This window comes from Sardina pilchardus, chromosome 22 (assembly GCF_963854185.1).
Source record: "Sardina pilchardus chromosome 22, fSarPil1.1, whole genome shotgun sequence".
In the NCBI taxonomy this organism is placed as follows: domain Eukaryota; kingdom Metazoa; phylum Chordata; class Actinopteri; order Clupeiformes; family Clupeidae; genus Sardina; species Sardina pilchardus.
The window spans coordinates 22,915,439-22,940,438 of NC_085015.1; the positions used below are offsets into that span (position 1 = coordinate 22,915,439).

A 25,000-nucleotide genomic window follows, 5' to 3' on the forward strand; every position below is an offset into this window, starting at 1 on the left:
CACGCTGTTGATTTGGATTTCAACAAGGAACTGTGGCCAGGGGACATGTGAGACAGGTTGATAAGGGGCAGAAAGAAAGAGAGTGATAGAGAGAGAGAGAGAGAGAGAGAGGCTGTAATGCAGTCGGTGTACTTCCAGGAACATTAGTCAGCTACTGTGAGTGCTGTGAGTCAGGCTTTTGTGCTGAGCAGCCATGACATCACTCACGATTCAGTTCCCGTTCTCTTTTTTTCCCTCTCCGGTAGGAGGAAGCATGGGTCAGGTGGGAAAACCCTCATACATCCACAGACTCTCTCCGTCATCCCTCGTTTTTGACCTCTCTGTCCGTACAGAGGCTTACCGCCACCTCTGGTTCTTTCCTCGGGTTAAGCGCACTCCCATTTCCCAATCGATGTGGTTTGTGTCACTCTTTTTTTTCACCCGGCTTGCCCACCCGCCCGCCCCTCTATTCCCCTGTCAGTCTGTTTTTCAGCTTGTCCCTGCCCTCTTTTTTACCCTGATCGAAACCGGAGAACGCTCCCTGAATAGCATGCTGACTAACGTCTGCGTCTGTTGGATGGCCTCGTCATTTTTGTCTTTTGCTGTGTATATTTTCACTCATTCGCTCGTTTTCTCCCTCCCTCTCTCTCTCACTCTCTCTCTCTCTCTCTCTGGCTAGACCATCATCACATCTGTTTTCTTCTCCTTAAGCCGTAGCGTCAGCTTTGGGGTGATGTGCTAAAGTGAGAATGGCCTCAGCCACAGGCCCCGGGCCCCCGGCTCCAACACCAGATCCCCTTCAGTCATTTTTATTGGATTCCGAAACAGTATCTGAGGACCCAAACAAAAAAAGAGAGGAAAAAAGACAGCGAGCTTCCCTTTCTTCTCCTCGTCAGCCCTCCATCCCATCCCTAGAGTGAGGGCGTGGCGGACACAAAAGCGTCTCCTGTCTCCTGCAGACAATGGGGATGGGGTGGGGTAGGGTGAGGGCTGGGGCATCCACAGTAAAATAACCCAATTATCTATCTCAGCTCTCAGGCCAAGGCTAGATGCTCACTCCTGGCTCTCATTTCCCCTTGATTTGGGAGCGCTAACGCAGCAATCGCTAACGCAGCAAGCATGCTACTTTCATGGCTGAGGACGTTAGCAGTCGCTGTAACTCAAGTCAATACTTCCCCCATGTTTTGGAGTGAGAATGGGAAGTCACAATTGGGGGGCCGTGACCTTCAAACTATCAACATCAGCTATTGAGACTTCAAAGGAGACTAGCGTTGCGTGCCTGTGCTCCCTCCCCTCCCGTCCTTCTTCTTCTTTTATTTAGCCACTTGAAAGACTAGCGGAGGTTTGCTCGTCCAACACATCGCGTCGTTGCTCATATATCTCTTGGCTTGGCCGGCACGGAGTCGCTGGAGAGAGAAGTAGGTTGCGGGAGGAGAGAGTTAGAGAGGGAAAGTAAGAGAGAGAGAGAGAGAGAGAGAAAGAGAGCGAGAGAGAGAAAAAGAATGAGAGAATCTGGGACCAGAGGACCGGAGTGAATCTAATTGAGAAAGCTGTGGCCAGCTGTGAGTCCAGGAGCCAGCAGACAGACCCTATCCGCCCCGGGGGGAAGATTGATTGGTCTGTTTGGCTGCGGACGTCGGGAGTGCTAAGCTTTTAGAGCCCCGTCACCCACGGCGGCGGGGAGCTCCTGTTTAGCGTTTCGATGAGCGCACGGAGCTGGCAGAAAATCCCATAATGCAACTCCCAGATGTGTGAGGAGGAGGCCGCGGCCGGGGCGGACGGGGCCCACGCGCGAGATGGGGGCCGCGGCGGGGACGGGGTTCAAAGGCTGCCTAACGACTCGGGAGTCCAAAAAAATGACACGACGGCGTCGGCTACAAGCCCTTTTCCATGTTATCCTCCTGCAGTTCGTCATATTTGAACCCCCCCCCCCCTTCAGCCATCATCCTAGAACGGCGTTTTATGGCCTACAAGACATGCAGCATTTAATGTTTATATCAGAAGGGGAAAAACACTCATCCTCACCAGTTATTTCAAACTCTAAACGATCACCACACCTATTTTGACATTTGTTAATAATTAGTTACGCTGATACTGTTGGTCGGACAAGGCTGAACTGCAGAGTCAACAATCATAACTGAATAGCATGTCAGCACAGGGTATGTAGTAAGGCCATAAAACGGTTTAGTTGGGTCATACCCAGCATGCCTTGTGCTAAGCTGTGGGTGGTGTGGCATGGGTGGTTGCTTGATGGTAAATTGTGAAGCTGGATAACAGAGGATCAGTGCCAGATTATCTCTGTGTTGCTGGCTCACTGATAAAGCGCGCTCGTTGCGAGGATACAGTTGTGGGGGCTCAAGGCTGTGGCTGTGCTTTAATAAGGCATCTCTTGCTTTCGAAAAATACTCTCTCTCTCAATCTCTCTCTCTGTCTGTCTCTCTCTCTCTCACACACACACACACACGTTTTCATCCTTTGTGTTTAGTTAACACTCAACACACTGAATGAATCGAATGAGTAAAAGTTGACTCTCTCTCTCTGGCTGTCTCTCTCTCTCTCACACACACACACACACACACACACACACACACACACACACACACGTTTTCATCCTTCCTTGTGCTTAGTTAAACTCAACACACTGTGAGTGAATTGGATGAGTCAAAGTTGACTCTCTCTCTCTCTCTCTCTCTCACTCGGTCTCTCTCTCACTCACTCTCTGCACAAATCTGGATCTGCACTTGTGCAAGAGAACATTACCAGTGTCACTCCACCCTTGTTAACCACGGACAAATAACCACGAGGTAGTCCCACCCAGAGTGACTGGAACCTGCATTTATCCGTGACGCTGTCTATAATCCACATCTCTAAAAATGCTCCAGTCTTCTCTGATCTGGCTGTGACTCTCTCTGGTTTGGGCTGAGCATGGGGGTCCCCGTCAGCCAAGCAAAAGCCTTGAATCAGCACTGGGACTGCTCACCGTCCTGTCCCCTACGATCTAAGGCCACTCTCCGTCATGACAGAAATCATAATCACCATTAGTTTGGTCAATATTACAATCATGATTATTTAACACAATTACTCAATGATTTTGGAAATGTCCATCCATTTTTCTAAACTTTCATTAAATTAAACTAAACAGAAAAAGATACAATTTTTTTTAAATATACATAATAGCTGTACAATAGTTGGAACTGTAATGGAAAGGATCTGCTGGATCCATCTAACTCTATGTTTGTTAACATAATTGTTGCAAGTCACAATTAGAATTGAAATTTGATTCGATTACTGTAATAGCACAGTCTTTGTTGTCTGCTATCACTGGGAGTACAACTGGTAGTCATAGAGAGGGAGGTTTGAAAATGAGATTTAGATGTTTTCCAAGAATCACTTTCAAAAGCAGAATTACACAAGAAAGAAAATGACTGTAAACCCCCACTAGACAGATTGACGCTTGTGAGTGACTTTTAATTTGGTTTTAGCGCCATTGAGCTCTGACTTTAATCTTTCGCTGCAGCTCGAGGACAGATGTGGCGATCGTTGTTAGCTGAAGTAAACTATCACAACGTTTTCCTGGAGGTCAGCAGAAATTCTTCGCCTTGAATGTTTAGCTGGGTTTTTTTTTCACCTGTTTTGGTCTTGGGCTTTTCATGTTTACACAGGGCCCTGCCCTCGCATCAGAGGAGCGCGAGCTTATAAATATCAAGATGAAGACTAAGCAAGACTTTTAAGAGCTTAGAAAGAGTGTGTTTGTGTGTGTGTGTGTGTGTGTGTGTGTGTGTGTGCGCGTGTGTGTGTGTGAGTGAGAGAAAGGGAGAGAAAGAGAGAGAGAGAGAGAGAGAGAGAGAGGGAGAGGGAGCGGGAGCTTAAGTGTGCCCAGCTGTGTGGGGAAGTGCGTCTGGCTGGACGGACTGCTTGGGCCTGCGGCCTTGATCTCCGTCCAGCTGCAGAGCCCCTCCCAGGGGCTGCTTGCCGGGAACAGGGGAGCCAGGCACGGTGCACTGGAGGGCGCCCCTTGAACACTTCCCACCGTCGGCCTCTTGAGACGCTAGTGTGCTACCGCCCTTACGCGTCACACTTTTCTTCTGTTGCCCTCAGAGGCTAACCCATTAGCTCCCGACTAGCTGGCTTCCTCTCCTTTGTGGCTCCCTGAGGCTATTGGCTAGTTGTGTCTATGTGTGCTGCGTGTATGTCTATTACACTTTACTTGAAGGTACATAAGAGTGACATGACACTGTTGTGAATGTGTCATAAACATTATGAACAAGTCATAAAGGTTTATGATATAATGCTTCTGTCATTAAGTGTCATTCTTTTTTGTTATGACAAGTTAGGGTTAGGGTTCATGTGTCATGACAGTGTCATGTCACTCTTATGTAGATACCTTCAAGTAAAGTGTTACCCTCTAAAGATTGATGGTTCCATAGATAATCCCATCATGTTGAAGTTGCATATTACTGTACATAGTAGAATATTGAATAGCCTATACTAGAATAGTAGTACAAAGAAGGCCATCAAATTAAACTGTAGTAATTGCGTATGAGTTTCATATAAGGTCCTGCAGTTAGGTGTGTGCCATGGGTTTTGTTAGTGCCTTGTTCCAATATCTGTTGTGAAGGCTTCTCTGAAAACAGGAAAATGTGTTGCTGTGCATGGCTGTACTCTGTGTTTCATCTGCTAGCTATGTTGTAAATTCCAGCCGAATCTTACTTTGCATTGCTGTTGATAGCATTGCAGTATTTTCCCTTGTTTCTCTTCTCGTTTGTCTTTGAGGGCCAAATACCTAGTGCTGTGAGAGGCCAGTTCTTAGCTCTGAGTCCATGATCTTATCTTTTCTGCTAAATTTTCCCTCACTGCACAAATTCCCCCCAAAAATTCCCACCTCTCTTTCTCAGACGTCTCCCGAGCGAGCTCCTTGCCTCTCCCAAAACGTCTCGCCCATGACCTCAGCAGACATGGCCGCCCCTGAGAGAGAGAGAGAGAGAGAGAGACAGAGAGAGAGAGAGAGAGAGAGAGAGAGAGAGAGAGTTGAACTGAGGACTTCTGTTCCTGGTGTCCTCTCCTTCGGGAGGTCAAGCCCTCACTGAGGCAGAGAGGCCCCTGATGATGACCCTCAGTGTTTTCACACAGACACACACAGACACACAGACACACACACACACATACACACACACACACACACACACACACACACACACACACACACACACACACACACACACACACACACACACACACACACATACACACACACATACACACACTCACCACACCACACACACACAGGCAAACAAACCATCTCTCTCTATTTCTCTCTGTTTCTCTCTCTCTCTCTCCCTCTTCCCACCCTCTCTCTCTCTCTCCTGTGGCTGTCTGCGATGCATCTCCCAGACGTTACACGGCCCATTGCTGTTGTTTTTTGGGGGGCAGATGACTCCTGATTGCAGGACTGCTGTGGAAATGGCCCATGACTCACAAATCTATTTATACAGTACAGTCTGGAGACTGGGGGAAAAAACACCAATCCACACACACACACACACACACACATTTGAGTCTGGAGACTGCGGGGGAAACACCAATCCACAGGCTTTATTACACTGCTGTGTTGACACAACGAGGAGGAGGAGGAGAAGAAGATGGAGGAGAGGGGGGTTAGCAGCACTGGCGTGGAAGTTTGTAGCCTCAAGGGTGCTAACAACAGATGGTTGGTGTAGCTACCTTTCTCACTGTAGCCCTTGTGTGTTTCCGTGTGGTGAAGGCACGACACGGCAAGCCCCGTCCGAAACATGAAAATGAGAAGGGCGAGCTGTAATGATATGTTGTCTGGCGCGTGACTGTGTGTCGGGTTCTTCGCGAACATCCCTCCTGAGAGCGACACTTAGGTTTCACGACCCGGTGGTTGGTTTTTATTTATGTCTTCCTTTGTGATGAGGGTGATGTTTTTATTCCATCTTCTGGTCCCCCAGCGGATGTGCAGACTGCAAATTCATGGCCCAGTGCTGCTCTTTATGACACGTTGTCAGAAAACACTGATGTCACATCACACATCAATGAAAATATTTTATGGACTCATCTTCACTGGATGCTTTACGGTCTAGTGTTCATCATGTCATTAGAACAGAACAGGCCCCATAGCAGACAGCAATGCTCGAATTTGGTCATCTTCAACTGGGGGTCCACGGAGGTACTGCAGGGGGTCAGCCAAATTATTTCATCTGAAGCATTTTTTCCCTCTTCCAAAACACGTCTGATAGGTTACATAAGCATAAATAGAATGTAGAAAATGTGTTTTTTATTCGTTTGTAAAAAAACACATACTGTAGGCTACCCATGAGTCTTCTATTCATGCAATCATGTGATCACTGTGATCTTTTACTGTCTATGCAACTTAGCTATCGGTGGCTAGAGGGTTGAAGACCCCTGCTATGATTGAATAGAATACAGTTAATTTAAACTGACTTCAGATCGGCTGCTGCTCCTGTTGTGAAGAAATTGAGCTGTGGGTCGCACAGAACAGCTGACCTCAGTGTGGCTGGCCAGTTTTAGGGTGTGCATTGTGTCAGAAGCCGACAGATCTATGAGAGCAGGGCAGAGAGGAGGGGCCTTGGAGGTGGTTGCCCAAGGCACACATACACACATCTACTACACACACCCACACAATCCCATAGATATACACACAACTGACCACGGGAACAATGGAGCAGGCCTGTCCCTGCTTGCTGCTTGGACGCGAGGCACAAAAGAAGCTTTCTGCTCCGGCCTGCCAGCCGGCTGTCGGTGCTAGTGCCAGGGCCGTGCCACCGCACCATGCCACGCCACATCAGGCCGCCTCTCTGTTACAGTCACGGGCTCCAAGGATGTCATCGACACAGGAGGCCTCACACACACAAACTACACACACACACAAACTACACACACACACACACACACACACACACACACACACACACTGACACACAAAACGGAGTGTGTTTGGATTAGCCAGTGGGAGGTAAATGAGCTCACTGCTGCATTTTGCAGTGTGTGTGTGTGTGTATGTGTGTGTGTGTGTGTGTGTGTGTGTGTGTGTGTGTGTGTGTGTGTGTGTGTGTGTGTGTGTGTGTGTGTGTGTGTGTGTGTGAGTGAGTGAGTGACAGAGAGAACACTCATGGTCGATCAGCTGAACACACAATGGCCGTGAGTAATTGCACATCGCTTTGATACACGAATGACTCCTCAGTCTGCGTGTAATCCAGGAAGCTGAGCGGCTGGAGGCAGCGGGTGTGGTTCCCCCCACTCTCACAGACTTACTTAACATGCTAAATAAACGCAGCCGCTGGTTAGCAAAATGCTTCCCTTTATCTGAAGTAGAGAGAGAGAGAGAAAGAGAGTGAGAGAGAGAGGAATTTCCTATATATATGTTTTGTGTGTGTGTGTGTGTGTGTGTCAGTGTGTGTGTGTGTCTGGCTGCCACATGAACCAACTGTGGATTCACCAGCCTCTGGAGAGGAACTATGCTAAAGGCTAACAGGCGCTAGCTGTGTTTCTAGGAGAGCTTTCAAAGTAGCTGAGGCTCCGGGCTGGGCAGGATGGAGCAGCGAGGGGCTTTTGGCAGTCGCAGCCCAGCGAGAAGAAAGGGGGCATTATTCAGGGGAGGAGGGGTGGAGAGAGAGAGAGAGAGAGAGGGAGAGGGAGAAGGGAGGTGACCCAGGTCTTCTCAGGAGAGGAAGGAAATGAGGCCTTCACCCCCAGGGGCTTCGGGTAACATCATCTCCCTCTAGCTGAGGTGGGTGTGTGTGTGTGTGTGTGTGTGTGTGTGTGTGTGTGTGTGTGTGTGTGTGTGTGTGTGTGCGTGCGTGCGTGCGTGCGTGCGTGCGTGCGTGCGTGCGTGCGTGCGTGCGTGCGTGCGTGCGTGCGCGTGCGTGTGTGTGTGTTTGTGTGTGTAAACATTTCAACACACACCTGGCAGTGTGGCTAGTACCACCTTCTTCGCATGTTGCCAAATACACGGATGATGTGTGAGTGTGCAGAAAGCAACCAGTGTTTCCCCCCACCCACACACACACACACCCATGCAAGTGTTATGACAGTCACGCCACTGATGTCTTGCGGGCCTGTGACCTCGGCCGAGGATAGGAAAGGCAGTGGCATCTGTTATCATGCTGAAGGATATTTATTTGTTTTCCAGCGAGGATTAGAATGGATTTGTGAGAATGAAAACAATTGATTGTGTTGGGCAATGTTTGGCTTATACAGTTGTTTAAAATATCCCGTCCATACATGATTTCCTGGAAATCCCTTGGGTGATGTGAATATGAATATGAATATGAAAATGAATGTGGGCTAGGAATCATCTCTCCAAGTATTTTTCCACTGTTCCTCTTTCCGCAGAATGTTTGTAGTTTCGATAACATGGAAGCATACTAGCCGAAAGATCATCACTTTTTTTTGGCTTTCTTTACACTGCATTGCTCCTTGAGATCCCATTATTCACTCTCTGACTACGTTGTGACACACACCTGCCAAAGGCTAAGTCCTATGCAATCAGCTTAAACCCTTTTCTGTGTTCAACGGCATACTGTAAATACCTGGTGCAGTAGCAGTGGCTCATCGTCAGCTAAAGGGGAGGAGAACGACAGGTTGAGGTTAGAGAGAGAAAAAAAAAGGTTCTAAGCGTGAACGCGCTAAAGTGGATTACCCTGGCACCGAAGGGGGGAAAAAAACATAACCCAGACGTTACCTTTGTTATCGTCTGACACACTGCCGTCTGCAGCGTCGCCTGAAAAACATGTCAGCTCACTGGAGTGTCCCAAGCCACTCTCTAGTCACATTATCCTGTGAAGACATTCTTAATTGTCTCCTCAGAGTGAAGGTCATTGCCATACAGAGTTTTTGGGAATCGCAATAAGACTCGAACGCTAGAAAATACTTTCCTGAGGCTCAGCGCTAACATTTGGTCACATTCAAAGCATGCAGGAAGGAATTAAAGATGTTTTGAATTTGTTTAAAAAAGACCTCTGCCGGGCAAGACGTCCAGTCCACAAACATTCCAGTCGGTGCAGTCAACATCCCAGTCGCTGCACTTAAGCCTAAAGCTGTTAGCAGGCCAGTGTTGAAGTTATTACATACCTGAGTGCTGAGTGTGTCCTCTGTGGGCAGTCCTCTGAGGACAGGTCTGGACATCTGAGAACTCAAAATACTAGTGGAATTTAGTTTAGCCCAGAGTACAACATATGCTAGTCATAACAATATTATTATTATTATTATTATTTTTATTACTACGGTATTATTATTAATCTGATCTCAAACAGAAGCCTGGTTATGATCTGCAGTGACCCTATTGACATATTGAAAAGCTTGACCTCGGGGCAGTAGATATTAGAAGCAGAAACGAGAGCTGCTTTTTCTGAAAGACTTCAAATCAGAACACAAGCTATTTTCCAGAGGAAGGCATCAATTCATGTCATACATTTACACATTGGAAAAAACATCCGCACCTTTCATAAGGCCTTTGGAAAATGGGAAGTTGTTTCCGATGTGATGGTGTTCGTTTGACATGGGTCCATTGGTCACCCATTCCCGGATTCCTTCCTTGTGTCTGTAGTTAGCCACTTCTGTCATCTCTTCCTCAGTTTGTTATCACTTTGGTGTCAAAGAAGCTGCTAAGGTTGCTGAGTCAGGAGAGTGCCTCAGTAACTGTGTAATGCACATGAATCACACAGCTTGTGTTAGGTCTTGTTCTTCTGTCTTGATCTAGGCCTCAGGCTTTACAGGTAGATACAACAAATGGTGTGATTATGTTTCTAAAAACAAAATCATATTTGCTCACCTGTTTTTCTTGTTGACCTTTGTCTGTCCCACTCAGGTTTGAAAAGGGCCGCATCTACAGCTACATCGGGGAGGTGGTGGTGTCGGTCAACCCCTACCGTGCCATGAACATCTATGACCGCAACACGATCGAGCAGTACAAGGGCCGGGAGCTGTACGAGCGCCCGCCACACCTGTTCGCCATCGCAGACGCGGCCTACAAAGCCATGAAGAGGAGGAACAAGGACACCTGTATTGTCATCTCAGGTAGAACTCAGACTCCAACGTTTTATTCTCTCTCTTTTTGTTTACATGTCTGTAAAAGGCCCTTTAGCAGCTCTCATTTTCTGGAATATTCTAGACGTGGGGCTATGAGATATGAGTGAACCTATAGATGGTTTCAGGGTCAAGAGTTTGCAATTGACAGCCAGGAAACTCTCTGTCACAGTAGACATTGCAATGATACTTCAAGAGTAAATGATTGAGAGACTTTTATTGTATCTGATGTTTGTCCATGGTTTGGTCTGTGGTTTTCTATCTTGTTCAAACAGGATGTAAATTTCACCTCCTGATCATAATTGCATCATATAGCTTTAATATAATGTTTTCCTCGAGTCAACCAGAAACGTCATGTGAAATATCCTTTTTCACACAGATCCTGATTGTCCACCTCTCAGAAAGTTAATGAATAGCCCATTTATTGGTCTTGAGTCAAAACAATATGTTGTCTCATCCGTTCAGCAACTTCATGTTAGACATGATCTGTGAGCTGTTTTGCATGGAGGTCTCCAGGCCTCGGCATTCCACAATCTGTTCCGTGTGAAATATCTGTGGTGTGGTCAGACAGCCGGTCTCTGAACTGATGTAAGGTCCTCTCTATCTGGGGCTGGGCTGTTATGAGAACAACTCAACACAAAAACATCAGCAACAAATGACCTCTGTGTTTCCTAAGCCTTTGTTCGAATCGAAATATTCAATCTGTGGTCGCTGTCTTTGCATAGCAGTTTAATTGTGTGACTCAATGACATCGTTTTTTATACCGTCTTGGGCTGTTTGAGATTTGTGTGTTTTTTAGGCGGGGTGCATGCTTGCTGAAAAGGGAAATTAATTTCAAGCTATTTACAGTAGGGTTTGCAGCAGAAGACATTCAATTTGGAGGGCTCAAAGCGCACACTGATGGCCATCCAAGCAGTGACCACAAGTTCTGACTGCATTGCTCAAATATTTGCTTAGCGAAGCACCATCTAGTGGCAGAAGCGCTGCAATGTTGTGACTTGCTCCTCGAGCAAATCCATGCTCCTGTCAAAGCAATGTGGCAAACTACAGACTCATATTACCCTGCAAGCCAATACGTCACCCACTCTAATGTCACCATAGAGTATTGCTGATGCTTTGACCTTGCTGTAACACAAATGTTTATTCAGCCTGTCTGTTTATTTTCATGTAGGCCACACCATAACCCGCCCTGTTCTTCCAACCTAATAATAACAGTCAAAAGGCTCATATTGGCTGCCATAATAGAGATGTCTATCATGCTGTGTGTGAAATGTGGGTCGTAAAGATAAAGGGTTTGCATGGCGTGTTTGATTGCGGGGTTTTATGTTGCAGGGGAGAGTGGCGCTGGAAAGACAGAGGCCAGCAAATACATCATGCAATACATCGCTGCTATCACCAACCCCAACCAAAGAGCAGAGGTGGAGAGGTGAGTGTGTGTGTGTGTGTGGGTGTGGGTGTGGTTGTGTGTGTGTGTGTGTGTGTGTGTGTGTGTGTGTGTGTGCCTGTGTGTGTGTGTGTTGGTTCCCCAAATCAATATGACCTTCTCTGTTTACTGCACAGCAATAAAATGACTGGAAACATGGCTCACTGAACATCTGGTCCAAAGACTCCTTGGTCACTGGTCAACACCACAATAAAAGAATAGTAGACCGTATCATACAGAGCATACAGTGTTAGGATGCTGTTAAAATGTCAGCCGTGACAGAACGCCCCTATTCTGACTTAAGTCAAGAGAGCTTAAGCAACGAGAGAGTGATTGTGCTGATTTATGGATGTCTTGGACATGTTTATTAGCTGAGTTTGTGGCTCTCAGATTGCTGGACTGATAAAGACTCTAAAGCAACCCTCTAAGTATCGCTCCTTAGGAGTTGTCATTGGGAGCCTCTGCTCCTTAAGGAAGCGATGTCAAGACTTAAAATATTTGCATAGAGTTTGGATAGTAGTGTTTGGATACGGCAGTTGTTAGTCCTTTTTTGTCAAAACAAACATCTAAATTCAAGTGAGGTGTGTGTGCGCGTGCGCGTGCATGTGCGTGTGTGTGTGTGTGTGTGTGTGTGTGTGTGTGTGTGTGTGTGTGTGTGTGTGTGTGTGTGTGTGTGTGTGTGTGTGAGTGTGAGTGTGTGTGTGTGTGTGTGTGTGTGTGTGTGTGTTGTTGTTGCTGCTGTTGTTGAAATGGGTTGTTGTGTATGTGATAAATAAAACTGCTGAAAAAGCAGAGGTGAGACTGGGAGAGAAATTCCAGGCCGAGCAGAAGCAGCAAATCCAATAGATTAGCTCCCCTTCATTTATTTTCAAACATGAATGAATCACATCCCTTCCAGAACAGACACACACACACACACACACACACACACACACACACACACACACACACACTATCTCTCTCTGTCTCTCACTCTTTCTCTCCCGCTTTCACTCTCTCTTCATCACCGTGGCTTCAAAAGCAGTCTTTGAAGCCAATACGCCCTCTCAAGTGACAGAAATACCCTGCTCGCAGCGACAGTATTGTGAGGATTTGCAAGAGAACTAAACATCATAAGCATTCTTCAGAGCGCTCGCCCCTTCAAAGACCAGGAAGGATGGCTATTCGGGAGCCAGCGGGGGGATCGAAGACGAAGTTACGGAAGTGTTTTTTTTTTCCCGACGCGAGTTAAAGGGAATGTTACATCACGGGGAGCTCAAAGGAGAATGGTACTAACAAGTAGTGAAATGTAGGCCAGCCTCTGACAGTAGCGAGTTCGGAGAAGCCAAAGCGTTGTGCAGACAAGTGTTGGAGAGGCTACTTACAGCTGCAACGTTCAAGATCCAAGATTTAGGATTCAAGATCCAAGATTCCAGATTCCAGATTCCGGATTCCAGATTTTCGATTCCAGATCCAAGATCCAAGATCCAAGATCCAAGATTCAACATTCAAGATTCATATGTACATGTACAGTAGCAACAACTCCTGACTTTCTGCTTTCACCTCTACACACACACACACACACACACACACACACACACACACACACACACACACACACACAGTGCACTGTGATGGAGTCCTCTGTGTTGAGGATAATCCAGCGGAGTGTAAACACAACCTTGTTTAAATCAGATCCTCTGGCACGCATGGGCAGAGATGGGCCGTTTGATGTGGGTTTGGCCTCATGGCCCATGTGTGGGTTTGTCAGTACAAAGGGAGCGCTCTGTGGGCTGCTTGTTGTGATCAGATGATCACTTCTGTTCATTGCTCCTCCGCAGCTGTTGTCCCGTATCCCCTCCGCCAAATGGAGGGAGAGATGGAAAAAGGGAGAAAAAGGTGTACAATGGAAAGAGAGAGATGGATACAGAGGGAGGGAGGGTATCATGGGAGAGAGAGAGGGAGAGATGGGTAAAGGAGGAGAGGGGATATAATGGAGAGAGGGATATGGAGAAAGTGGGAGAGGGGTGTACAATGTATTTACAAAGTAAAGGGTGTCTCAGTAAAGGGTGTCTCAATAAAGGGTGTCACAGTGAAGGGTGTCTCAATAAAGGGTGTCACAGTGAAGGGTGTCTCAATAAAGTGTGTCTCAGTAAAGGGCGTCTCAGGGCTTCTCAGGCCGGGTCATAATAATGCACCAGTGAGTGGGGCAGCGCTGCAGGCAGGAAGCACGCGCTACTGGAGGTCACAGAGCAGAGATTTATGGGTATGCTCACATTTGGGCCGGGGTCAGAGAGAGAGAGAGAGAGAGAGAGAGAGAGAGAGAGAGAGAGAGAGAGAGAGAGAGAGAGAGCAGGATGAGGGCAGAACTGTTTGAGGGAGAGAGGCTGATTTATTCCGCTCTCGTACACACATACACACATGCGTGCATGCGCACACACACACACACACACACACACTGGCCCACAGACTCACTTTCTATCTTTGTCTCTCACTCACACTGTCTCATTGCCTCTCTCTCTCTCTCTCTCACACTCACTCACACACATTCTCACACACACGCACACGCACACACAGACACACAGACACACAGACACACACACACACAGAGAGAGAGAGAGAAACATTCTCACTCACACGCATGTGGCTGTAACATTTAGCTGCTGGCAACGTTTAGGGTCTCCAGAGGTAGAGTTGTGTGACTAGCGCTACACTCACGCCTGCTTTGGTCCAGCTGAGAGCTCAGGGCCTGATCAAGCACACCACTGACTCCAGAGCTAACAGCACATGGAATAAACCCGGCCTTTGTTTCTTCATTTGTAATGTTTTTCATTATCTCTGTGTTAGAACGCTCATCCTTTGTTTCTCATTAGAGGTCGTTTGTTTCTTTTCTTTTAACTTTAACCAGTAAATACCTAGCTGTCGTGTGGGTTTTCTGGTTTAATCAGCTGATCAGTGTGAACCCTGCTCTGGCTTGACACATTGCTATGATGTGAAATGCCTACTGCTAGTCACAGAGTTAAGCCTGTACCAATGCTGAAATCATTGTTTTGTGAGTGCTGTCTGAGGATTTGAAAGTGCTGTAAATGTTGACTGTTCTGTTTGCTTTGCCCGTTCTGTTCAGGGTGAAAAACATGCTGCTCAAGTCCAACTGTGTTCTGGAGGCTTTCGGTAACGCCAAGACCAACCGCAACGACAACTCCAGCCGCTTCGGCAAGTACATGGACATCAACTTTGACTTCAAAGGAGACCCCATCGGCGGCCATATCAACAACTACCTGCTGGAGAAGGTAGGGGGCACCAAAGGAGGTTTTGAGCTCGGGAGGCGGAGGACTGTCTGCTTCCGATTTCAATAGGGCTCACGCAGAGTCAGCTGAAGCCCATTAACGTCAGCGCATGTTTGTTTGTCAGCTCATATGAACGGGGTGTGTCTGTGTACAGTTTTTTGTGCTCAGCAGAAGCATACCTGACTGAATGTGTGGTCCTATTGTGTGGTGTGTCACGTGATGTTTGTGTTGGCTAATATCACATGGCCATTCATCATGTCCTTATGCATTGCTTTTGAAGGGTTTGCATTGAGCTAATATAGTAATTACCTCAAGCATCAATCAGTGCTTCACTAACATTTGTCATCTCATTTCAGTCCAGAGTCATCTTCCAGCAGGATGGCGAGAGAAGCTTTCACTCTTTTTACCAGGTCAGTTTACTGACTTTGTTTGTTTGTTTGTTTGTTGTTTGCTTGTTTTAGACATATTTCCCATATTTATTTTATGACTTTGGCTATTTACCATATTTGTTTTTGTCATGTCATGCCATGTTTGTGTGCTGAGCAGCTGGTGAAGGGAGCTCCAGATTCTCTGCTGCGCTCTCTGCACATCCAGAAGGACTCCACTGCCTACAGCTACATTAAAGTCGGTGGACAGGTCAAGGTACGACCACAGTTCAGTTTATCACCTTTATCACTCTGTTTGTTTCATCCGACCTTCACCCAATGAGGAGGTTTAAATGACACAATCCACCACATGATTGCTATATGATGAGATTTTATCTCAATAAAACCCCGCCATGAAGTGTTTCATGACCTTTAATGACTGTAGGTAAGACTATAAAAGACCAAAGAAATCCCCTTTGACAGATAAGACAAAGTTGAAGAAAAAAAAAAGTCACCGTTAGGCAATTCATATTCCCATCTGTATAAATTGGGCTTTTTGTAGGTTGAGGCTTCGTCTCTGGCAAATGAGAACTAGGCCTGTGCGTGCTGCAGATTCACTTACCCACCCATACCACTGGCCCTTTTCCTGCCCGTGGGTTGTTGGGTAGTGTGAGGTCACACCCATATAACATTTTTGCATGAAAGGAAAACCCGCTGGTTTTCATGGCAAATGGAACACATGCGGCCGTGTTGAGTTTGTGTGGGAGCCTTATGTAAGCTGTGCACAACTCAAGGCAAATTCAGAGGCAGCCCCTATAAGCCCTGCGGTCCGGGGCTTAAGCCTGACGAGTTAAACCCCCTCGACCATTTACATACACCCACTTTTCTCTTTCTTACTCACTCCCTTCCTCTCTCTCCCTCTCTCTCTCTGACTCTCTCTCTCTCAATTCAATTCAATTCAAATATGCTTTATTGGCATGACAAACCATATGATGCATTGCCAAAGCGTTCACAGGAATAATAATAATTAAACAAATCAATAAAACTAAAAATAATATAAACATATACAGACATTACAAACATTGTTACACTTCGTCAATACACTGCATACGTGTTTGTTTGTGTGTATGCGGACGGGCGCGTCTCTCTCTGTCTCTCTCTCTCACACGCACGTTTTGCACACCATGCAAATGAAGTGGACAAAAACACATTTACGGCAAACTACAAACACAAATGACGTCATGGAGTGGCGTGGTGGCGGGCGGTGAGCAGCGGTCGGCGGCTGTTGCGTGAGCGGGCGTGTCAAGAACACCATGTGCTTCCTGTGTGTTTGGACCTGGCCCTCCGCCACGCTCGCGCTCACACTCTCTCACACCATCTCTTTTCCAAAACAGTGGTTCCCGCCGTACCAAACAAGCCTCGTTTGGCAGCAGAAAAAGTTTCGGCGTCGCGGTGTGGGATTAATTAGCGGCATCTCCCTCTGTCTCTCGCCGACTCTTTTCCTGGCAGTTCCTGTGTGTGTGTGTGTGTGTGTGCTCTTGTGTGTGTGTGTCTGTGTGTGTGTGTGTGCTCTTGTGTGTGTGTGTGTGTGTGTGTGTGTGTGTGCGCACGTGTGTGTGTGTGTGTGTGTGTGTGTGTGTGTGTGTGTGTAGAAGTCTGGCTGCTGAGTCAGCTCTCCCTGTGCCGCTCTCTTGATTGCAGACCTATAAAAAAACGCTGGGCCTCAATCAGTGCCACCAGTGTGGAGCAGTCTGGCACACCGAGGCTCGCAGCGCTGAAACATGAAAACGTCTCTCACACGCCTTAATAAGGTTCCATAAATGCCCAGCAAGATGCCATTCAGCCATTTTATTCCTCCTAGAAGGCACTTTAGTGCTTTCTGTGTGCTGTCTGGTAGTTGCGCTCAGGGAAACACAGACGCTGGTAAAAACACAGCACCTCCTTACGCTTGGATGTCTTTATGGAAGAAGATGGGAATGTAAACACTGCATGGTGTGTGGGTGTGTGTTTGTGTGTGTGTGTGTGTGTGTGTTTGTATAAGAGAGATACTTGAAATGCTTTTTGGTTAACCTCTCTCTCTCTCTCTCTCTCTCTCTCTCTCTCTCTCTCTCTCTCTCTCTCTCTCTCTCTCAGTCCTCCATTAACGATGGTGCTGATTTCAAAGCTGTGGCCGATGCCATGAAGGTGATCGGTTTCACACCGGAAGAGATCCAAACCGTTTACAAAATCCTGGCTGCCATCATTCATCTGGTAAAGCAATGCTTCACTGCTCTGCACTGTTCTCACATCCCACATGTCCTATTCACCCCACATAGAGGGGAGGGGGCAGAGTCATGACGGGTCATCTTGGGCTAGGTGTCATTCACCCACAGAGTAGGCACACTGATCTAAGATCAGGCCATTTAAATCATTCAGTGAAATGTCAGTGGAATGACACCAAAGCAGAGATCCCAGATTTCCGACGCTTCGTCACCCCGGAGCGCGTTGGTTGAGAGGGAAACGTGACGATCCTGTCTTCCGTCTCCAGGGCAACCTGAAGTTCGGCACAGACGGCGACGTGACGCTGATCGAGACCACCAAGCTGGTGGCCATCCTGGGCGACCTGCTGTCCACCAAGGAGGAGAGCGTGGAGAAGGCGCTGCTCTACCGCACCGTGGCCACCGGACGGGACATCATCGACAAGCAGCACACGGCCCAGGAGGCCAGCTACGGCCGGGAGGCCCTGTCCAAGGTACTGGACATCCCTCACACACAGCAGCAGTCTGAGTAGCTCTTTTTACATTCATTTATTCATTTGATTTTTGTATTACTTGGATTTTTTTTCATTTAAATACAAAAAAACACAGAAAAAGAAACACTTCCATGAACAGCTTATAGATCTTTCCATTCAGTCAGAATGCAACAGTGTTGTCATTACTCGTGGTATCGTCCTCCTCAACCCTTCTGTAGTAATTCCACTTCACCCTTTTCCCTTCAAACTGTTCCTCCCACATTCTCAAGGTATGTGTGGCAGTGTCAGCAGTTCAACTATGAACATAATCTTCTTTCTTTAATGACTCAGGCAAGGCAGCCTAAATATCAGACTCGTAGGAAAAAGCATATCTTATAATGCTTATCTGTAGGTACTGTATGCTATGACATCATGACGATGCTTATCACTTAATACTTAGGTAGGTTATTGTGCATTCATTACAACATTTAGGTGGAATTTGCGAGGGGAATTTTTCATTTACGTAGGTTATCTCACTGTGTAATGTTGGAATGTTGTAGTCTCATGACTCCCCCCTCCATCTCTATCTCTCCCTCTCCCTCTCTCTCTCTCTCCCCCCGTCTCTCTCTCTCCCTCTCTCTCAGGCCATTTATGAGCGTCTCTTCTGCTGGATAGTGGGACGGATCAATGACGTCATTGAGGTGAAGAACTATGACGCCAGGGTGCATGGGAAGAACACGGTCATTGGCGTGCTGGACATCTATGGCTTCGAGATCTTCCAGAACAACAGGTCAGCCACGGCTCTCTTTGCCGGGATAAGAAACAGGCCATGTTGTGGTCTGAGTCCTGTTAGTTCACCCTGAAGCACAATTCTCAAAATGTGTACTTAAAGCGCACATAAAAACAACTTCGGGTATATTTACGGTAGTTAACAAGTTCAAACATTTGTTTGAGAGCAAAATTACGTTAACTGGTGGAGTTCTGAGCAAGATCGTTTTTTTTTGCATTAACACTGAAAGGGCTCATAGTGAAAGCTAAGGGGGCCAGCTAGCACATCAAAAAACAACCACTATTTTATACCACTGACCATGGTCAAAATATAATTGCACTACTGTGGTAGTGTGGTGAGGGTCCCTAGAGGTTATAACTGCATCTGAGGGAAGCAAATTGTCTGGCTTCATGTGTTCCAGTAGCTTCAAATCAGCGAACCCCCTTAGATTTCACTATAAGCCCACTCAGTGTAATTTTTCTCTCAATCAAAAGTTTGAACTGGTCAACTACCGTAAGTAGGCCCTAGGCTGTTTTCACTGTGGAGTTATGCTTTAATACAGACAGACTCCAAAGAGCTGCATATCTCTGAGCTCGACAGCTCTGTGTTTTATACTTACTTCTTCCTTTCTGTCTATCTTTTTTCTTACTGTCTTAATTTCTTTCTTTTCCCCTCCTGCCTCAGCTTTGAGCAGTTCTGTATCAACTACTGCAATGAGAAGCTGCAGCAGCTTTTCATTCAGCTGGTGCTGAAACAGGAACAAGAGGAGTACCAGCGAGAAGGCATCCCCTGGAAACATGTGAGGAGAATCTTGGTTCCACACCTACAGTAACATCACTCAAATGATTCTTTTTGAAGTCAAGGGGCAATACATACATTTAATATTAATGTGGAACCTTGACATAACAACACCAAAATGAGCAAGAAATGAAAGCATGCTCATGATCAAATATTTAATTTATGTTCTCTCTCTCTCTCTCTCTCTCTCTCAGATCGACTACTTTAATAATCAGATCATTGTGGACCTGGTGGAGCAGCAGCACAAGGGCATTTTCGCCGTGCTGGACGAGGCCTGTATGAACGTGGGCAAAGTCACAGACGAGATGTTCCTGCAGGCGCTCAACGGCAAGCTGGCCAAACATGCCCACTACAAAAGCCGAAAGGTACGGCACACCCACCAAGCCACCCACCACACACACACACACACACTCGCTACATACACACATGTGTACAAGCACACACACACACACACACACACACACACACGCAAATGTGCAGACACACACATACACACACCCACTTACACTCAACAGGCCCTGTTAAGCAGTCAACCTAAGATTAGATCATTAGATCACAGACAGAGACTTTGGAATTTGGAACCCACTTGGGGCAGACGCACAAAAGAACATTTCATTTTATGGAATGTCCCCGTGTAACTTAAGAGGAGCCCTTTCACCTATATTTCAGCTTCTGAACACTAGGGGGCGACAGCAGTCAGGCAAGAAAGGCTGCCCCAATCTGACTCAACACTTTGCTGCAGGTGATGTCACTTGTGACCAATGAGAGCCATTGAGACCCGGTGTCCTACTGCCTCGGCGTTGGGCTCCACAGCGCGAGAGCAAACTGTCTACGTGTGTGGAGGGGCATACTGATTAAACCATAAAGAAGTCTGAGGAGGAGAGCGAGAAGAGAAAGTGAGAGAGAGAGAGAGAGAGAGAGAGAGAGGTAGAGAAGAGAGGGAGGGGGCAGTTGACAGAGAGAGAGAGAGAGAGAGCAAACATCAACAGGCGGGATGAGAAAGCTTGAGGCAGAGACGTGCTGACCACCAGTATTAATCTCTCAGTTCCTTGAATGCCCAGATACCTGGAATGCCCCCCGGGCTCGCTGACGCTGATACTGTTGCTGCTGCCGTTGCCGTCGTCGTTGTTGTTGTTCTGGGAACGTGCTCAGCAGTTTGCCTTAGTCACCGCTCCGTCCGGTCCAGTGAGGGGGCGCCCGGCTGTGCTGTGCTGGACAGCAGAGTGATTATGACGGCCCAGCCCAGGAGACACGAGTACTGCAGGACCGCACCTCTGCCCCACCGGACAGACAGACTCACCATCATTTTAACACCACACTGACCAGAGAGAGAGAGAGAGAGAGAGATGATGATGATGATGATGAAGGAGGGTGGTGGATTTGTCCATATTTTACTGAGAGCACGAGAGAGAAAGAGAGAGAGCGCAAGAGAGAGAGAGAGAAAGACAGAGACAGAGAGAGAGTGTGTAAGTGAATGAGAGTTAAAGACGGTGAAGAAAACAGGAAGAGGATATGGAACATGGAAAGAATAGATAGAGAGGAAAGGGAGACGGAAAGGAGTTTGATTGAAAGGGGTGTCTTCATTAGCAGAAGGTAGTCAGCAGCCATGTCCTTGGTCCTAAGAGGACATCAAAATGGACCAGGGGTGGACTTTGTGTAGAGACTTCGTCCTCTTGGACCTTTAGAAGATGAGATGAAGAGAAGCAGCCTCAGGAGGCGTGACTCGTGTGTGTGTGTGTGTGTGTGTGTGTATGTGTGAGTGTGTGTGTCAGGGCCTATGAATAATCAGCCTCCTCTCTGGGAGTCAGAATAATGAGCCTGGCCGGTGTGGCGTTTAGCATGCAGGAGATGGGCCCCGGCTTTGGAGGTATCTCTGTAGCTCCGCACAATTACATCAGCTCAGTGACACCCTGCTGTGTGTGTGTGTGTGTGTGTGTGTGTGTGTGTGTGTGTGTCCGTGGGGGGTGCAGCGGTGTGTTACTGTGAGTATTTGTATGTGTGAGCACGCTGAGGGCGCGTGTGTGTCCCCTTGTGTGTGTGTACGGAATACAATGCATCCGTGGTCAATACGTGGATGAGGGAAATCAGGGCCAACAGCAGCATCCCATCACAGCCCAGGAGAATAGCAATGGCTTTGTGTGTGTGTGTGTGTGTATGTGTGAGAGAGAGTGTGTGTGTGCGTGTGTGTGTGTGCGTGTGTGTGCGTGTGTGCGTGTGTGCGTGTGTACGTGCGTGCGTGCGTGCGTGTGTGCGTGCGTGTGTGTGTGAGAGAGAGAGAGAAAGAGAGTGTGTGTGTGAGTGTCTGTGTGTGTACACAAGAGAGAGGAGGATTTCAAAAGTTCAGAATGCCAACGAGCAGTAATGGGGCTGGTGTGTGTACGGCGATGTATCTGTGTCACGCAGCCAGCCAACCAGAACAAAGGAGCCGCGCCACTGATCCACTTTGCAGTCCCACGGGCACCACAGCCGGAGCTGGGTCTGTTCTCGCGCTCTCATCCCGGGTACCACTGGTTCTAGTGGCCCAAAGAACCCTTCCAGCCTCAGATGGTTCCACATGGGCGTGTGTTCCATATGCGTTCTAAATGGGGACAAAGCAGGACCTATCCAGTACGTCTGAAGCGGTACTCCAGTGTAGTTCAATATAGACCACGATGCAATTTAATATTGCATGAATGTCTTCTGGGGAACTGTGTAGAACGTCTGTAGCTTTACCTCTCTGTGGTTCTATCTAGAACCTAAAGCCACATTACACTGGACCAGGGAACTACGAGTGGTCCTTTGAGTGGTCCTTCTTTGGCAGAAGGGACAAGGACATCTTTCTTCCATTAAATAAAGTTATTTTTGCACACAGGCGTATTCTAAGACGCCTCAGAGTGAGGTGCCCTCTGTGAGTGTGAACTACTTTCCAGCACAGTTCAGGGGTGGCTAATGTTTCAGAAAGCTGGGCCAGAGTTCCTGACAATTTTAGCAGGGTGAGTTCTCCTCATTTCACGGCCTCTACCTCTTTTCCCTGCAGTCTCCATTTTTAAAAGGATGGAGAGACAGACAGAGCGCGAGATGGAGGGAGGGAGGGAGAGAGAGAGAGAGAGAGAGAGAGAGGGAGAGAGAGAGGGCAAGGGAAGAAAGAAAAAAAAGCGTTTTCACCCTTGGATGATTCAAAGTATGCAAGAGCTCTGCAGATGCAATGACTCCAGGCGCTTTTTGCGATGCAGTTTCTTTTTTGGTAACTAGCGAGGAGTGTGTGAGTGTGTGAGTGTGTAAGTGTGTGAGTGTGTGTTTGTGTGAGAAAGATATGTACTGTGTGTGTGTGTGTATACGTATATATATATATATATATAGAGAGAGAGAGAGAGAGAGAGAGAGAGAGAGAGAGAGAGAGAGAGAGAGAGAGAGAGAGAGAGAGAAGAGATTAAGGAGGAGGCAGAGATCAAGAAAGAGACAGACTCTGTGTGTGTGTGTGTGTGTGTGTGTCTGTGTGTGTGTGTGTGTTTACGTTAGTTACTGCATGCGTGTGTACACTGTGTCACTGTCGCTGAGCCCGTGCACACAGATCTGTAGTGTGTGTTCGGCGGCGTCGCCTCTCCCTATTATCTCTTCCTGGTTAGCTGTGAGCTGTGACGGCTGACATGAGCGCCGTATGTTCCAGCCGCCTGTCACGGCGCGTCGGCGAATAGCAGCGCGGCTCTCGCAGTCGCAGTCCCGGCCTCCGCGCAGAACCCCCCCCCCCCGCTTTGGGTCCCTTCATCATCGGGAAAGACAGAGGGAAGGAACCGCTTGATCAGTCTCTCCTCTGTCTCACACACAGTTGCAAACACACACACACACACACAAAAGCACACAGGCACAGGCGTCAGCTTCAAAGGCCAGAAGCTTTTTAAACATCGATGTTTATGCCTTTGCTTTCGGAAGCGCCTTGAAATTCCTTTTTATGTGTGATTTTTTTTTTTTTGCTTTCATTCAGGCCTGCCAAGGTCTGCGGGGATGGTTTAATAAGCCTAGCTATTCATTTTGTTTATTTATTTATTTATTTCCTTGTTTATTTATTATTTATTTGACTCTGTGGCATCTTAAAAAAAACATAAAAGCCAATCTGTCTGTGCTCCGAGCATTATAGCACACAGTTGTTATAGCACTCACATCCTCGTCTTCTTGCCTTGTGGAGGAGGGAGTCTGTGCTCCTGGAGTTCTGCTATGCTCACATCACATGTGCTGGACGGTATCGGTCACCAGAGACCCCCGTCCAGCCTTTGGTGATAGTTTGCTCCAGGGAGGTGGCGAGATAATGTGAAATTGAGCTGCGAATGAGCACAGGGAGGGCGGAGGGGCGGAGAGGGTGGGGTTGGGGTGGGTATGGGGGTGGGGGTCTCGCTCTCGCTCCTGAACCCCGCAGAGACGGGGGAAATTTGATGGGGTTGTTTTAGGATGCATTGATTTCTTTTTCCCCTCCCTTCTACCCCCCCCCTCTCTCTCTCTCTTTTTTATCTTTCAGCCATGTCAGGTTTTACAGCAGCGTCTGAGCTAGTTGGGGTAGACAAAAGTAGACGAGGTTTCGAACCGTTTGGCTTTCATTAGCTAAAAAAGTGTTGTTTCCGGTTTCCTGAGGGGGGTGGGGTGGGGGTGAGGCTGTGAGATTGAAGTGAGAACTCAAACTTCTTCTTCACAACCTCAGAACACCCGCGAGACAGCGAGAGCGTGTTCGTTAAGTCTCACTCGTCTGTTTGCGAGCCAGGGCTACGCGGCAAGAATTCTCTTTTAAGTCACTCACTTCCAATTACAGAGCAAGTCAACAGCTCCAGGTGCTGATTAAACAGACTATTCTTGTAATCTACATCTGGTGTGTGTGTGTGTGTGTGTGTGTGTGTGAGAGAGACGTGTGTGTGTGTGTGTGTGTGTGTGTGTGTGTGAGAGACAGAGAGAGAAAGTGAGAAAGAAAGATATATGCTTTTTAATGTGCAGTTTAAAATGCTTTTTAAAACTGTGTTTATAATACACGTGTGTATCTGTGTGTGCGTGTGTGTGTGTGTGTGTGTGTGTTTTTAGTGTGTGTGAGAGAGACAGAGAGAGAAAGAGGGAGAGAGAGATAGCATGTTTACACTTGATGCTTGTTTATTCCTCTGTACTGTATGATTTTGAAAAACTATTCGTCAACTATTTAGTAGTTGTTTCATGATGCGTCATGAAGAGCCCTAAGCCTGCCGTTCTTCTCTGAGGATATAGTGATGATGGTGTTGATGACGTAGGGACCATATGGTGAATTCTGCTGCCATCTCTAGTTTCCGGAGCTGGAAAAGTCCAGCTTCAGAAACTAAAAGTTCGACCGTGTTTTGCTTCTACCTGTGCACTTAAGACACACTTTTCCACCTCTGCTACTGTAGTTTCTGCTCTTTGCTGACCCAGGCCTTTATGCTGTGAGCTCTATGTCACATACATTGTGTCTCTCCGCCCTCTCCACATCCCTCTCTCTCCATCTCTTTCTCTTTTTCTTTCTCTTTCTCTCTTTTTACTGTTTCTACTGGCTACTGTTACCCACCCGTTGCCATATCCGTTTCTCTCCCACCCTCACTAACTTTCCCTCAGCCCTCCTCTCTCACCCCTGGTTCCTCTCCCTCATGCAGATGGGTGTTA

The 25,000-nt window shown here is 47.3% G+C and overlaps 1 protein-coding gene across 1 annotated transcript in view; it reads left to right on the top strand.

Annotated features, from left to right (window-relative positions):
* The window catches only part of myo1d (myosin 1D), a 91,262-nt gene that overhangs the window by 7,335 nt on the left and 58,927 nt on the right, over window positions 1-25,000 (top strand). Inside the window, exons 2-11 of the mRNA XM_062526409.1 lie at window positions 9,827-10,035; window positions 11,377-11,470; window positions 14,571-14,736; window positions 15,090-15,143; window positions 15,280-15,375; window positions 17,232-17,348; window positions 17,626-17,829; window positions 18,453-18,598; window positions 19,262-19,376; window positions 19,570-19,740. Of these exons, the coding sequence (XP_062382393.1) occupies window positions 9,827-10,035; window positions 11,377-11,470; window positions 14,571-14,736; window positions 15,090-15,143; window positions 15,280-15,375; window positions 17,232-17,348; window positions 17,626-17,829; window positions 18,453-18,598; window positions 19,262-19,376; window positions 19,570-19,740 (1,372 nt within the window). The remainder of the gene's footprint in view (window positions 1-9,826; window positions 10,036-11,376; window positions 11,471-14,570; window positions 14,737-15,089; window positions 15,144-15,279; window positions 15,376-17,231; window positions 17,349-17,625; window positions 17,830-18,452; window positions 18,599-19,261; window positions 19,377-19,569; window positions 19,741-25,000) is intronic.